The sequence below is a fragment of the Piliocolobus tephrosceles genome, chromosome 13 (genome assembly GCF_002776525.5).
Source record: "Piliocolobus tephrosceles isolate RC106 chromosome 13, ASM277652v3, whole genome shotgun sequence".
NCBI lineage: Eukaryota > Metazoa > Chordata > Mammalia > Primates > Cercopithecidae > Piliocolobus > Piliocolobus tephrosceles.
Window position 1 is genome coordinate 51,200,173 of NC_045446.1, and position 13,809 is coordinate 51,213,981.

The 13,809-nt window shown below is 37.4% G+C and overlaps 1 protein-coding gene across 7 annotated transcripts in view; it reads left to right on the forward strand.

Annotated features, from left to right (window-relative positions):
• Window positions 1-13,809, forward strand: part of BTBD10 (BTB domain containing 10) — a 73,405-nt gene that overhangs the window by 57,452 nt on the left and 2,144 nt on the right. For all 7 annotated transcript variants that reach the window (XM_023230945.2, XM_023230948.2, XM_023230947.2 and 4 more), the window contains 2 exons: window positions 4,010-4,207; window positions 6,591-6,701. In XM_023230945.2, coding sequence (XP_023086713.1) covers window positions 4,010-4,207; window positions 6,591-6,701 — 309 coding nt within the window. The remainder of the gene's footprint in view (window positions 1-4,009; window positions 4,208-6,590; window positions 6,702-13,809) is intronic.

The window sequence follows — 13,809 nt, forward strand, 5'->3', positions numbered from 1 at the left end:
AATCACTTCTGGCTGTTGTGTTAAAAATGGACCAAAAAGGGAATAGTGCTAGAAGCAAAGAGATCAGTTAGGAAGCCGTGATCAAAGTCCAGGTATGAGATGGTAGGGGCTTGGATTAAGTGGAAACAGTAAGAACTAGTCAGATTCTGGGTATATTTGATATTCAGGTTACCAGGATTTCCTCTTCAACTGAATGTGAAGTGGAAAGGAGAGGAGAGCTTTAACTGGAAGTGTGAGGTTGCCATTAATTGAGATGGGGGAGACTTCATGAGGAGCAAAAATCTAAAAGCTTGATTTTGAACATATTAAGTTTGAAATAGCTGTTAGATATCCAAGTAGAACTGTTAAGTGGAGCATTGGGTATACACGTCTAAAGTTCAGCAGAGAAATGTGGGCTAGATGTAAGTGGGAGTCATCAGTATATGGATAATTAAAGAAAATGTACAGGCAACCTACAGAATGGGAGAAAATTTTTGCAATCTACTCATCTGACAAAGGGCTCATTTCCAGAATCTACAAAGAACTCAAACAAATATACAAGAAAAAAACAAACAACCCCATCAAAAAGTGGGCAAAGGATATGAACAGACATTTCTCAAAAGAAGACATTCATACAGCCAACAGACACATGAAAAAATGCTCATCATCACTCGCCGTCAGAGAAATGCAAATCAAAACCACAATGAGATACCATCTCACACCAGTTAGAACGGCAATCATTAAAAAATCAGGAAACAACAGGTGTTGGAGAGGATGTGGAGAAATGGGAACACTTTTACACTGTTGATGGGATTGTAAACTAGTTCAACCATTATGGAAAACAGTATGGCAATTCCTCAAGGATCTAGAACTAGATGTACCATATGACCCAGCCATCCCACTACTGGGTATATACCCAAAGGATTATAAATTACTCTACTACAAAGACACATGCACACGTATGTTTATTGCGGCACTATTCACAATAGCAAAGACTTGGAATCAACCCAAATGTCCATCTGTGACAGACTGGATTAAGAAAAGGAGGCACATATACACCATGGAATACTATGCAGCCATAAAAAAGGATGAGTTTGCGTCCTTTGTAGGGACATGGATGCAGCTGGAAACCATCATTCTTAGCAAACTATCACAAGAAGAGAAAACCAAACACCGCATGTTCTCACTCATAGGTGGGAACTGAACAATGAGCTCACTTGGACTCAGGAAGGGGAACATCACACACTGGGGCCTATCATGGGGAGGGGGGAGGGGGGAGGGATTGCATTGGGGAGTTATACATGATATAAATGATGAATTGATGGGTGCTGACGAGTTGATGGGTGCAGCACACCAACATGGCACAAGTATACATATGTAACAAACCGGCACGTTATGCACATGTACCCTAGAACTTAAAGTATAATAATAAAAAAATAATAAAAATCAAAAAAAAAAAAGAAAATGTATTAAAGGATTGATTCTACACTATGATCTGTAAATTCTTTTTCACATAGCAGGGCTTTATGTACCAAGTTGAGGATTTGAGACTTATTTTGAGGATAGTACAAGTCATGAGAGGGTTAGACTAGCAGGGCCAATTAGATTTGGCTGCTGTGGGGAAAATGCAGAGAGGCAAAAGCGGATGTTGGGGGAATGTAATCAGAAAGATTTTGTAGTAGTTTGGGTGAGAGTTAATGATGAACAGAACTGGAATGGAGGCAAGGGGATGGAATATGTTGGGTTAACCATTGCTGTGTAATAAACCACCTCAAGCTTAGCATAAACTATAACCATTTTATTACTCTCATTTATTCCGTGGGTCCAGAATTTATATAGGACACAGCAGAGGTGGCTTATGGCTGTATCACAATATCTGAGGCCTCATCTGTGAAGAATTGATGTGCTGGGGTGGCTCACAAGGCTGGAGGCTTTATTCACATGTCTGGTGCCAGGACTGGGATGACTCAAAGGCTGGACTCAGCTAGGAATGCCAAACAGAATACCTATGTGTAGTCTCTCCATATGACTTGGGCTTCTCAAATCCTGGAGGCTGCATTCAGAAAGGACGCATTTGAAGAACAAGCATTCCAAAAACCAAGGCAGAAATTGCAAGGCTTCCTCTGACTTAGCCTCCAAAGTCATGTGCTGTCCCCTCAGCCATGCTCCTCTGGTTACAAACAAGTTTGTATTACCAGTCTAATTAAAGGGGAGGGGAACTAGATTCCACTTTTTGGGAAGAGATGTCAAGGTCACCTTGCAGAAAAGTATGTGGCTTAGGAGATTTTGCAGCTATCTTTAGTAAATATCTGCCAAAAGAAGGAAATAACACAATTCAAGGTATGTTTAAGAAGACTTGGGGAATTATTTGAATTAGGAGGTAAAGGAGAAATCCAGGATTTATTCATTTAGTATACTAATATTTAAGTTCCCATTATATGCCAAGCACTGTACTGAGATGGTTCTGAAAACTTGGATTGATAGTGATGCCATTTACTGATTTGAAAAATACTGTGGAGAGAGACAGAGATGGTAAGTTAAATTTTGGATGTATTGAGTTTAGGGTACCTCTGAGGTTACATCCAAGCGGAAATTTCCGGAAAGCAGCTGAATAAAATGCATCTCGAATACAGAAGGCTAAATTAGTAGAAATAAATTTGGGAATTATCAGTATAGGATAAAAGTAGAAAAGAACTTAAAATTGTCCTGAGAAATATCAGTATTTAATGAACAGCTGGAGGAGGAAGAGTTGGCAAAGGTTACTGAGGAAGAATAGCCAGGAGGAGGGAAAAAAACAGGGATAATGGTATCAGAGATTCTTAGGGGTGAGTATGTTTCAAGAAAGAGTGGTCCAGTGTAGGAGATTAAACTGAGAGGTCACATAAGATCAGGACCAAAGATGATTATTGTCTTTGACAATATAAAGGCCATTTGGAGACCATAGCAAGACATTTTTGTAATATAGTGAGAGTAGAAGCCAGATTGGAATTGGTTCAGAAGCTAGAGAGAGAGAAGGTGTTGAAATATAGGTATTTGTCTATAAAGATAACTTTTTAAAATGGCAATGGGAAATAGCCAACCTGGAGAGAGGCATGGCTAAGTAATAGTAATATAGATTATTTAATTAATCAATTATAATAATTATATAGTGTTTATTATATAATATATAATTATAGAGACATTTTGTAGGGAGGAAAAGCTCTCCCTTGGGAGACTGTAGGTTTGAGTTCTAGTGTACTCCTTCATCCCTTCTCCAGTTCTCCAGTTTTTACAACACACACACACACACACACATTCTCTCTCACACACACACACACACTCATGTGTATGGTTGCCATGGTTGCTTCTCTAACTTTGCTCTCCATGCTGATGCAGTAGCAGTAGTTCTTGAGATGTTGGCATCTTCAGTAGGGAGATAGGACATTGCCATTATATAGGAATACAAGAAAAAAGCAGTGCAGGTGAGTTAGTGGCTGTGCATTTAGGAAATTGAAGTTGTTCATTATGTCTGTGTTTAAGGAGGTTGAAGTCTTATCTTTCAGCTCTCTCACTTCTAGTATCAAGTTTGCTGTGGAATTCCTGCATCATGTTGTATTTTGCTTGACCTTTTGCTTGCCTTATTCTAAAGACTATTGACCCTTTTCACCTCACCTCTCAACCTGCACTGAAATATTAAATCGGTTTGCAACTTTCTGAGAAGCAGAGCATGCAGGAAATGGAATATAAGAACTATTTCAGTTTATGTGGATAACCTGAAAAGTATCTTTAAGATACACCTTAAGACATATTGCGTATACTGATGGAAGATAATATAGTATAGTGAAAAATATGCTAGGTTAGAGATAGGGTTTTAATTCTGACTTTACAAATTAGTTTTGTAATATTAGGCAAGTTATTTCATGATGTGTAAAATGACGGGGCCTATGTAGGATGCCTTTAATTGGCCTTTCTTATTGTAAGATTCTATATTTCTAAAAGAAGGCTTTTTAGGAAAAGTTTTGGTAAGAGATTTTTGTGGATTTCATTTCAGGTGCCCTAATGCATGAGTTGTCAAATGATGGTGCTCGTAGACAATTTGAATTTTATCTGGAAGAAATGATCCTCCCTCTCATGGTAGCTAGTGCCCAGAGTGGGGAACGAGAATGTCATATAGTGGTGCTTACAGATGATGATGTGGTTGATTGGGATGAAGAATATCCACCACAGATGGGAGAAGAATATTCACAAAGTAAGTATTCTGGCATGTTTTCTTTCTCCTGAATCATCACAAATTATTTCTTGTGTGTGTTAAGAAAGAGCTCTTCTCATAGACCAGCAAACTATAGCCTGGGGGTCAATCCAACCCATCACCTATTTTTATAAATTAAGTTTTGTGTATTGCCTATGGCTGCTTTCATGCTACAGTGGCAGAGTTGAGTAGTTGCAGCAGAAACTGCATGGCTCGCAATGCCCAAAGTATGTCCCTGTGCAGAAGAATATGCCCCACCCATGCCATACACACATAGTTAGTTATTTGTTGACTCTCTGGAACTTGATAGATTTTTTTTCTTTGTATTTAAAAGCATTCAGGAGAACTAGTTCCTTTATAAAAATAACTTTTTAAAAAATGAGTTTTTGTTTTTATATAAATTTAGAAGCTTTAACTCATTGATTTTGAAGATAACTTGAAGTTCTAAGGTACCCTTTTCAAAAATATCATATATGTTCATCAAGGATACAATGACCCTTCATAAGCCTTTGTACTATAGTTCTTTTGGGTATTTCTGACCAAAATGACCTGTCTTGAGCAGCAGTCACTAACATTTTTTCTTATTTTTTTGTTATTTTTCTTGATGAGCCCAATATTAGTATTTTTGACCAGTTTAATAAATAAGGAAGAATTGAAAGAATGACTCAAGGAATTGAATAAAATAGCCTAGCATCTTCTTCTGTACTATATAGTCTGTTGTCTTGGTAAGGATTAGGCTTTAATATAGAAAGTACCAAAACATTTTATCTCTGATTTTTCCGTTTTACATACGCTTTTCTAAAATCAAAACAAAGCAGACTCCAGATGGCATTCTTTTTTACTTCTAAAGGAGATTTTTGAAAGATTATTTTAACACAAGTTATGGTAGCACTTTTCAGAGTTTGCATTGAGATATTTCTTTTGCATGATGTACTTAAATGAGTGTTGTGATTCCTTTGTGGATAGTTGTTGTAATAGACATTTCTGTTGCTGTTTCCTTAGTTCTAGGCTCTTTGCTGACAATGTTTTTCTATAATATGTGGAATAAAAAGTTGAACAAACCCCAAGAAAAATGAAAGGTTGTCAAAAATAAAGAGGTATACTAAATTATTTTCTGTTAAGGAAAAGGAATGAACAAGCTTATAACTTATATTTTACTTTTCAAAAGGTTTGACCCCAAGAAAGTACAGCCAACCATAGAACATAGAAATGATATTATAGTGATAAAGGAATTATAATAAACCTGGTGTTTTCTTTTCCATTGTTGAACTTTTCACTTCAATATTTTTTTGTTTTCTTGTTTTTTATCTTAAAGCTTAAAAGGCCTGAAAACATTTTTACTTAGTTGTCTAAATATGTATTATTTTGTATCAAGATGATCCAATACAAAGGAGATTCATTTGAGGAGCTAGAGATAGCCTTTTGGCCCGATTTTTCTACATTTGACTTTATGACATAGATTGTCCTTTCTAAGATCTAAAATAATATTTTTCTTAAAATACCAGTAAATCTTAAGGATATAGTAATAATCACAAATTTACCCCATGAGTAGAGTTTATATACGTATTTTCCTTCTATTGGCTCTTAAACCAGCATGTTTGGTTTGTGAGTGTGTTTTTCTTTTTTTGAAAAAACCTTTGCAGTTCACCTTTTAAGGGAGATAACTCAACCTGAAAGAGAGAAGGCGAGGAATGTCCATCAGTCTAACTCCCTGAAGTTCTCAGCACATTTGGAAGACTCAACATGTTGTCAGTGGAATGTCTGTCCTTTGCAAAGCCAGTTTGCTCTAAACAGACTAACCTGGGCAGAACTTGCTCGAATCTGCCATTTTTAACATCAGTATTAAATGGGGCTGTTCGCCTGAATGGAAAACAGTTTGTGGGGAGGGTCTTTGCCTTTTGGGAAATTATTAATAGTTGCTCAATCCATGAAATGTAAAATGTATCTGTTTTGTTGTCTTTGACAAGGCAGTTTTTCCCCCTCTAGACTAGGCCTTGTAGACATCTTAGCAAAGTGCTTTACTTTGCTTGATAATGATACAATATTGATATCTTCTTTGGATTATCTTATTTAAAACTTGGGGCAGATCCCATTACAATAAATGTGTAGGTGATGAATCTTTCAGAAGGAGATTCTTCCTGTGGATTGGGTTTTCTGATTGGTTGTCAAAGCTTTTCTTGTTTCCACTTAAGTAGACATTTGCTTCTACATTAACTATACTGAATACTGCCCTGTCATGTTGGCTAGTCATCCTTTGGCATTACTGCATCCATTATTTGGGCTTTTAGAACTGTTAGGCCCCTTTGATGAGCAAGATAAATTTAAGTTCATCTCTAAATCTTTTAATTTTAATACAATAATAATTTTGTCTTTTTGTTTCCAGTTATTTATAGCACAAAATTATATAGATTTTTCAAGTATATTGAAAACAGAGATGTGGCCAAGTCAGTTTTGAAGGAGAGGGGTCTTAAGAAGATTAGATTGGGAATAGAAGGTAAGACATTTTCGTTATTTTCTATTAATTTTCTTTTGAAAACAAAAAGGTTAAAAACAATTGGATCTTATTTAGAATACAGTTGGAATACTTTGAGAAAAACTCTGACAAATGATTACCACATGCTTATGCAGTAGACCTATAAATAACAAAAATCAACTGCACTTAGAAGACAGATAAAAGGCCATTAGAAATTGTTATTCCATAAGATTCTCTAGTGATAGAGATATGAATTTGTCTTTTTTTGCCCTCGTTTGCCCTAATTCATTTTTGACAAAGCCCATGTGGTGTGTGTAGACGTGAATATATGTACATTCCCATAGGATTGGCAGGACTCTTTGCATAGTAGTGGTCATTGAAGCTCAATAGAATTAAAAATTACTTCCTGAAAATTCATGTAACAGCAGCACTACTAATAGCTTACTTAGGTCTTAAAGTATAATAATAGCTTATTTTCAAGGTAAATACAAATTATGAAATTTCTTTCATCTTATGTAAATGTTTTAGAGTTTTAGATAGCTTACTTTATGAATTAAAAGAATTTTTCTGTAATGTTTTATCAGATGCCTCTTTTATTTTAAAATACCCTTAAGAAGAACAAAGTATCTTAATTGATATAACATGACAATGTAAAGAGTAAAGGCTCTGGAGCCAGATTACTTATGTTCAAATCCTTTGACTTAATAGCTAGCTGTGTGACCTTGGCCAAGGCACTTAAAAATTCTGTGCCTCAGTTTCTTTCCTCTAAAATGAGAGCATTACTGAGTACTTTATAAGGTTTTTGTAAGGATAGAATGAATTAATATGTGAAAAACACTTAAAACACTGCCCTAGTACATAGTAAATTCGCAGTATATTTTGTCATGGTGATAATGAAGATAATAGTGTTGATCATTGACCTACCTGGTTGAACTGCTGGAGAATAGTAATGGGCTACTGAGATATATAGGAAGAATAACCAGAAACAGGATTTTTGTGTGGGAAGGGCCAGAGACTTTGGGCTTAAAAAGCAGTGGAATTGCTGATATATGAAGCATTGGTCTAGTGCCCTCGTCCATTACTTGGTAAACAGTGAGATTTAGCTACTTGGTTTTAGAGCTAGAGAGAAGGCACTGGGAGCTACTTTAGATTGGGAGGACAGGGAAGGCCTCTGAGGAGAAGACACTCAAGGGGAGGCCTGGTGACAAAAATGGTTCTAGAAGGAGAAAATAGCAAGTGCAAGAGTGTTGAGGTAGGAATGAGCTTACTTTAGTATTTGTGGTACAGAAAACATACATATGTCTGGTATAATAAATGAGGAGGAGATTTGAAGAGATATAGTTGGTCTGAGAATTAGTAGAAGAGATAAAGTAGGATCAGAAGATGCAGGGTCTTATAGGCCATGGTAAGGAGTATACTGACCAAGTGTCTTAAGGTAAGTCCCTCAGCCTTTCTGAGCATCAGTTTCCTTTATCTTGGTAGTAAGTATAATATTCTGTATATCTTAGAGGATAGTTGTGATAATCGAATATTATTTACTAGAAATTCCTTCCTTCCCACTCTACTTCCTCTTTCTTTTCGTGGCAACTATTATTCATCCTTCAAATCCTCTGAAACCTTCTTGGAACTTCTGTGAAATTGTTCCTTAGAATAGTTTGCTATAATATACTCTGTTCAGTCATAGACTGTGAGCTCCTTGAGAGAAGTCAAGTTGCATATTGCATACCTAACATGTGGTCTCGTTCCTAGTTATAGGTGGTTCTCAAATAGTAAATAAAAGATTTATGGAAAAGCTATATGTAAATTAGTTACTGAAAGTGAGGACTTCTTTCTCTGTCACAGGGAGAAAATAGCAGTGCTCTAAAGCATTGAGCCATAACTCTTAAATGAATTTTCCTATAATTGTAAGGACCTAGTAACAAGTACTATTTACTATTAACCTCATATAAAATTCATTTAAAATAGTACACTATATGTGTGTATATATATTATGTAACGTATATATCTGTGTATATATATCTGCTATATATGATATTTCACTCCTTAATATTTTAATATGCAGCTCTAAAAAATATTTTAACATACCCTACAAAATTAAGAATACTTTATTTGAATCAATCCACATTAAAATTTCTCAGTGGTCTCCCCAAATTTCCTTTTAGCTGTTTTCTTTAAACCAAGATTCAGTCTAGGACCACATCTTATAACTAACTGCTTGTTTTGTCAAATTTCTCAATCTAGAGTAGTTCCTTATTTATGATACTGTCCTATTGAAGAGTCTGGGCCAGTTGTCTTGTAGAAGGTCCCACTTCTGGATTTGCCCTATTATTTCCTTGGTGTGTCCTTCAGTTTAGTAATTTCTGTGTCTAAGTTAGATTAAAGGCTTAGTCCGTGTATTAGTCCTTTTTCTCACTGCTATAAAGAACTATCTGAAAGTGGGTCATTTATGAAGAAAAGAGGTTTATTTGATGCACACTTCTGCACACTTAACAGGAAGCATGACTGGGAGGCCTCAGGAAACTTACAATCATGGCAGAAGGCGAAAAGGAAGCAAGGACTTTCTTCACATGGTGGCAGGAGAGAGTGAAGGGGGAACTGCCACATACTTTTAAACCATCAGATCTCATGAGAACTCACTATCACAAGAACAGCAGGGTGGAAACTGCTGCCATGATTCAAACACCTCCCACCAGGCCCTTCTCCTGACACGTTGGGATTACAATTTGTAATGAGATTTGGGTGGGAACACAGAGCCAAACCATATCTGTGGGTGACAACCTGATCTCTCTATTATAAGATTAAGTTGTTCCTTTGTGTGGTATTTTGACACTAAGAATGTTCAGCTGCCCGCTAATCATTACCTAAAGGTTTTAAATACTAGTTGATAATTTTTGCCTGAATTTGTAATTTCATTAAAGATTGCAAAATGATAAATTTTCTAATTTATCATTCCTTTTATATTTATCAGCTGGTATTTTGTAAAACAGAGCTTTCCTCTACCTACTGGGGTTATTTGGTTAGCTATCACTATCTCTGTTTTTAAGAGAAAGAAGCTAAAGCTTAAAAGGTTACTTATTGAAGTTTTTTTGGGAATAAATAGCAGAGCCAGGTCTTGAATCCAAGTCTCTGTGATTTGAGTCTGTGAGTGGTTTTGAAATATTATTTTAAGTGGAAATTTAAAAAATTTTAAATTTTAAATTATTTGCCTGCGTACTACAATCTGTGATATTGGGCTTGACTTTGGCAGGACGGTAACTAACCAAGCTCTTCTATTCTTTTTTTCAATAACTGCTTCTATGTACTCAAGCACTCTTTCCTTTCTCAACTACTATGTACACCAATAACCGTATTTTCTCATCAAGTCTATTACTTTTTCCTCTTGAAAAAATAAGTAGAGGCCGGGCGCGGTGGCTCAAGCCTGTAATCCCAGCACTTTGGGAGGCTGAGACGGGCGGATCACGAGGGCAGGAGTTCGAGACCATCATGGCTAACACAGTGAAACCCCGTCTCTACTAAAAAATACAAAAAGCTAGCCGGGCGAGGTGGCTGGTGCCTGTAGTCCCAGCTACTAGGGAGGCTGAGGCAGGAGAATGGCGTAAACCCGGGAGGGGGAGCTTGCAGTGAGCTGAGATCCGGCCACTGCACTCCAGCCCAGGCGACAGAGCGAGACTCCATCTCAAAAAAAAAAAAAAAAAAAAGAAAAAATAAGTAGAATAGTCATAACCCCGGCAGAAGTGCTGAGACTTTCTTGGGATGAAAGAAAAAAAATGAGATTTCCAAGGTAGCCATTTTGTTACTCTCCTCCCCCACCATTGCTGTTCCCCTGCCATACCAATCCCAAGTCCCTTAAAAGTAGTTTATTAGAATATTAAATGTGTTGACTTTTATGGGAGCTAGATTGGGTTGGTGTATCAGAGACATGAGGAGGACCAGAGAGAACTTGGATATGTGAGAAAAGATGATGAAATATAAGGCCGGAAGTATTCAAAAAATAATTTTAGTTCTGTGGTCCCATATTCATATTGAGAGATTGCTATAGTCAGGCCTCTTCTACTTAATTTTAAGCAGGCTTTTTGGGTTTATTGGTGTTGTTAAACACAAATGTGTCATGGGAAAGCACAAATAATTCTTACCTAAATCATTCTTCACACCACAATTCCACCAAAAGGCACTTCTTTGGAGTTTTTCATTTTGTTTCACTTATCCTTTAATGGAACAGCATCTCTCAACCTCCTAGGGCTGGGTTCTTAAGGCAGTTTAGGACTACTGCTACCCCATCTAGCAGACCATGTTGGATGTGGCCTTACTCCCATCGTTAGTCCTTGTCCTGAACTCATTGGAAAGCTCTCTTCTATCAGAGTAATTGGCCGAGACTTAGAACAGAACCAGAAGTTTAAGATTACAAACTCTGAAATAATTGTGGAATTACAGTTCCCATAGAATATAGGAAATGTGAGACAAAGTAATGAAGTCCTTAATTGGATGGGATTGTGAATTATTCTACCCTCCACATCCTGGACAGGAATGGCAAGACAGTAGTAAGACTGGCTCTTACCGCTGAAAGTTCACCTATATGCAGAACCTCTGATTTCCCAATTCTATGTTTCTGGAACTGCATACAAAATTTTGTTCTCTGCAAGATTTAAACAAACTAAGCTTAAAAAAAATCTGAGCTTCTCTTTTAATAAAGAGTATAATTTACTCTTATTAGAGTAGAATCTACTCATGGCTGTCCTCCATTTGACCATAATCTGTCTTCTAATGTTACCTCCAGCTGTTTCCCAGTACACTTTCTGTTCCAGTCATACATGTGTTAGGGTCTCCTAAACCATCTTCTGTGTTCTTGCCTCTGTAGCTTACCTGATGCCATTCTCTCCTTAGAATGATACTCTCTCTGCCTACCTTGCACTCCCCTTGTTTTTGCCCATCCCAGTCTTGCTTATCCATTAAGATTAAGGAAGGCCTTCAAGAAGCTTCTTCTATTTTAGTCCATTGGAATTTCATTCATCTTCTGAATTCTTTACGCTTCCACTATTGCTCTAACACTGTATCTTATGTATATATATTTTGTTTGGAATATTCTTTGACTTTATGAACAATTTAATCACTCTCAATAGACCGTAAACACCTTTAAGGTAGCACTCTGGCATTACAATTCTGTGATGCGGTAACTGCTAAACCATTAACTGTTGACTGAATAGGTTGGTAAATCTGCAAGTCAGGGGCAGGCTCGCTCTATATCTATCTATCTATCTATCTATCTATCTATCTATCTATCTATCTATCATCTATCTATCTATCTTATCTGTCTATCAGACGGAGTCTCTCTCTGTTACCAGGCTGGAATGCAGTGGTGCAACCTCGGCTCTCTGCAGCCTCCGCCTCCTGTGTTCAAGTGATTCTCCTGCCTCAGCCTCCTGAGTACCTGGGACTACAGGCGCACACCACCACACCCAGCTAATCTTTGTATTTTTAGTAGAGACAGGGTTCACTATGTTGGCCAGGATGGACTCGATCTCTTGACTTCATGATCCGCCTGCCTTGGCCTCCCAAAGGGCTGGTTTTACTTTATTTTTAAAGGAAAAAATGTTCTGAGTAAGATGGATATTGGAAGAGGTTATTACTTGTAACTGGCATGTCCTGGTAGTTCATTCACTCTTTGCTCAAATATTTGCTTAGCACCTGCAGTGTATCAGGTACTGTGCTAGGCACTGAGGATACACCAACAAAGACACTGGCTTTGCCATATAGGAACTCATTATTTAGGTCAGAGAGTCAGATATACAAAAAGGTAATTACAGTTTAGTTGTGTTATGTATTGTTAACATATGGGAGTGCTATGGAACATAAGAAGTGAATGATTAACTGTGTGGAGAGTCTTAATGTTTTTGCCAGGGATAAAAGAAGGTGGAGTGCAGAGGTAAGGAGGCTGAGAGGGAACAGGCAGCAGAACAATTTGTGTAAAACCATGTTTCGGGAAAGCTTAATATGGCAGGTGTATTTAAGAACTCTAGAGTTAGAGTGTAGTATGATAATAGATGACAGTAAGTAGATTGGAACCAGGTTGTAAAAAAGCCTTGTATAATATTCTAAAGAGTACAGACCTTCCCATTAAGCATGAGGAAACCATTGGTAGTTTTTAAGCAAGGATTGTAATATGATTACATTTGTCTAGAGTGGTGATTTTGTGTGGAGGACGGAATACAAGGAGATGGGAATTCTAAAGTCTTTCTAATAGTTCAGGAGGAATCAAGGACGAGGGAATGGAGATGGAGACCTTTCTGATGTCTGGTGCTGCCTTCAGAGGCAATTGACCAAAAGTATAAAATAAAGACATTCTACAGGTTTTTAGATTTTTAGCTTTGTTCACCCGCTGCACCTATCTCACCCCCACCACATACATACATGGCTATTTGTACTAGCTACCAACGATGCCTACATGCATTCCCTTATGCAATAATCATTAATTGATCCCCTACTATGTGAGACCATTCTATTTTTTCTAACTATGGTCTAACTTTGGCCTATGGGCCAAAATCAGCTCCTTGCCTGTTTTTTATAAAGTTTTATTGAAACATACACATGTGGCTGGGCACAGTGGCTCACGCCTGTAATTCCAGCACTTTGCGAAGCCGAGGATCACTGGAGGTCAGGAGTTTGAGATCAGCCTGGCCAACGTGGTGAAACCCCATCTCTACCAACAATACCAAAATTAGCTGTGGTGTGGTGGCAGGCGCCTGTGATCCCAGCTACTCTAGAGGCTGTGGCAGGAGAATCTCTTGAACCTGGAAGACAGAAGTTGCAGTGAGCCAAGATAGCACCACTGCATTCCAGCCTGGGTGACAGAGACTCCATCTCCAAAAAAAGAAAAACATACACATGCTCATTTATTTACATATTCTCTGTGGCTGATTTCACTTTACAGTGGCAGAGTGAAGTAGTTCTAGTAGAAACCATGTGGCCTACAAGCCTGAAGTATTTACGATGGCCCTTTACAGAAAATGTTTGCCAATCCCTGGTCCAAACTAGTTAATTCTTACTAGAAGAAAGAAGGGAAGGTGTCTGTAATAGTTTCTTAAGGACAGTTTATCTTTGGAGAAATGGCCTTACTAGTAAATAAGTTAATTTT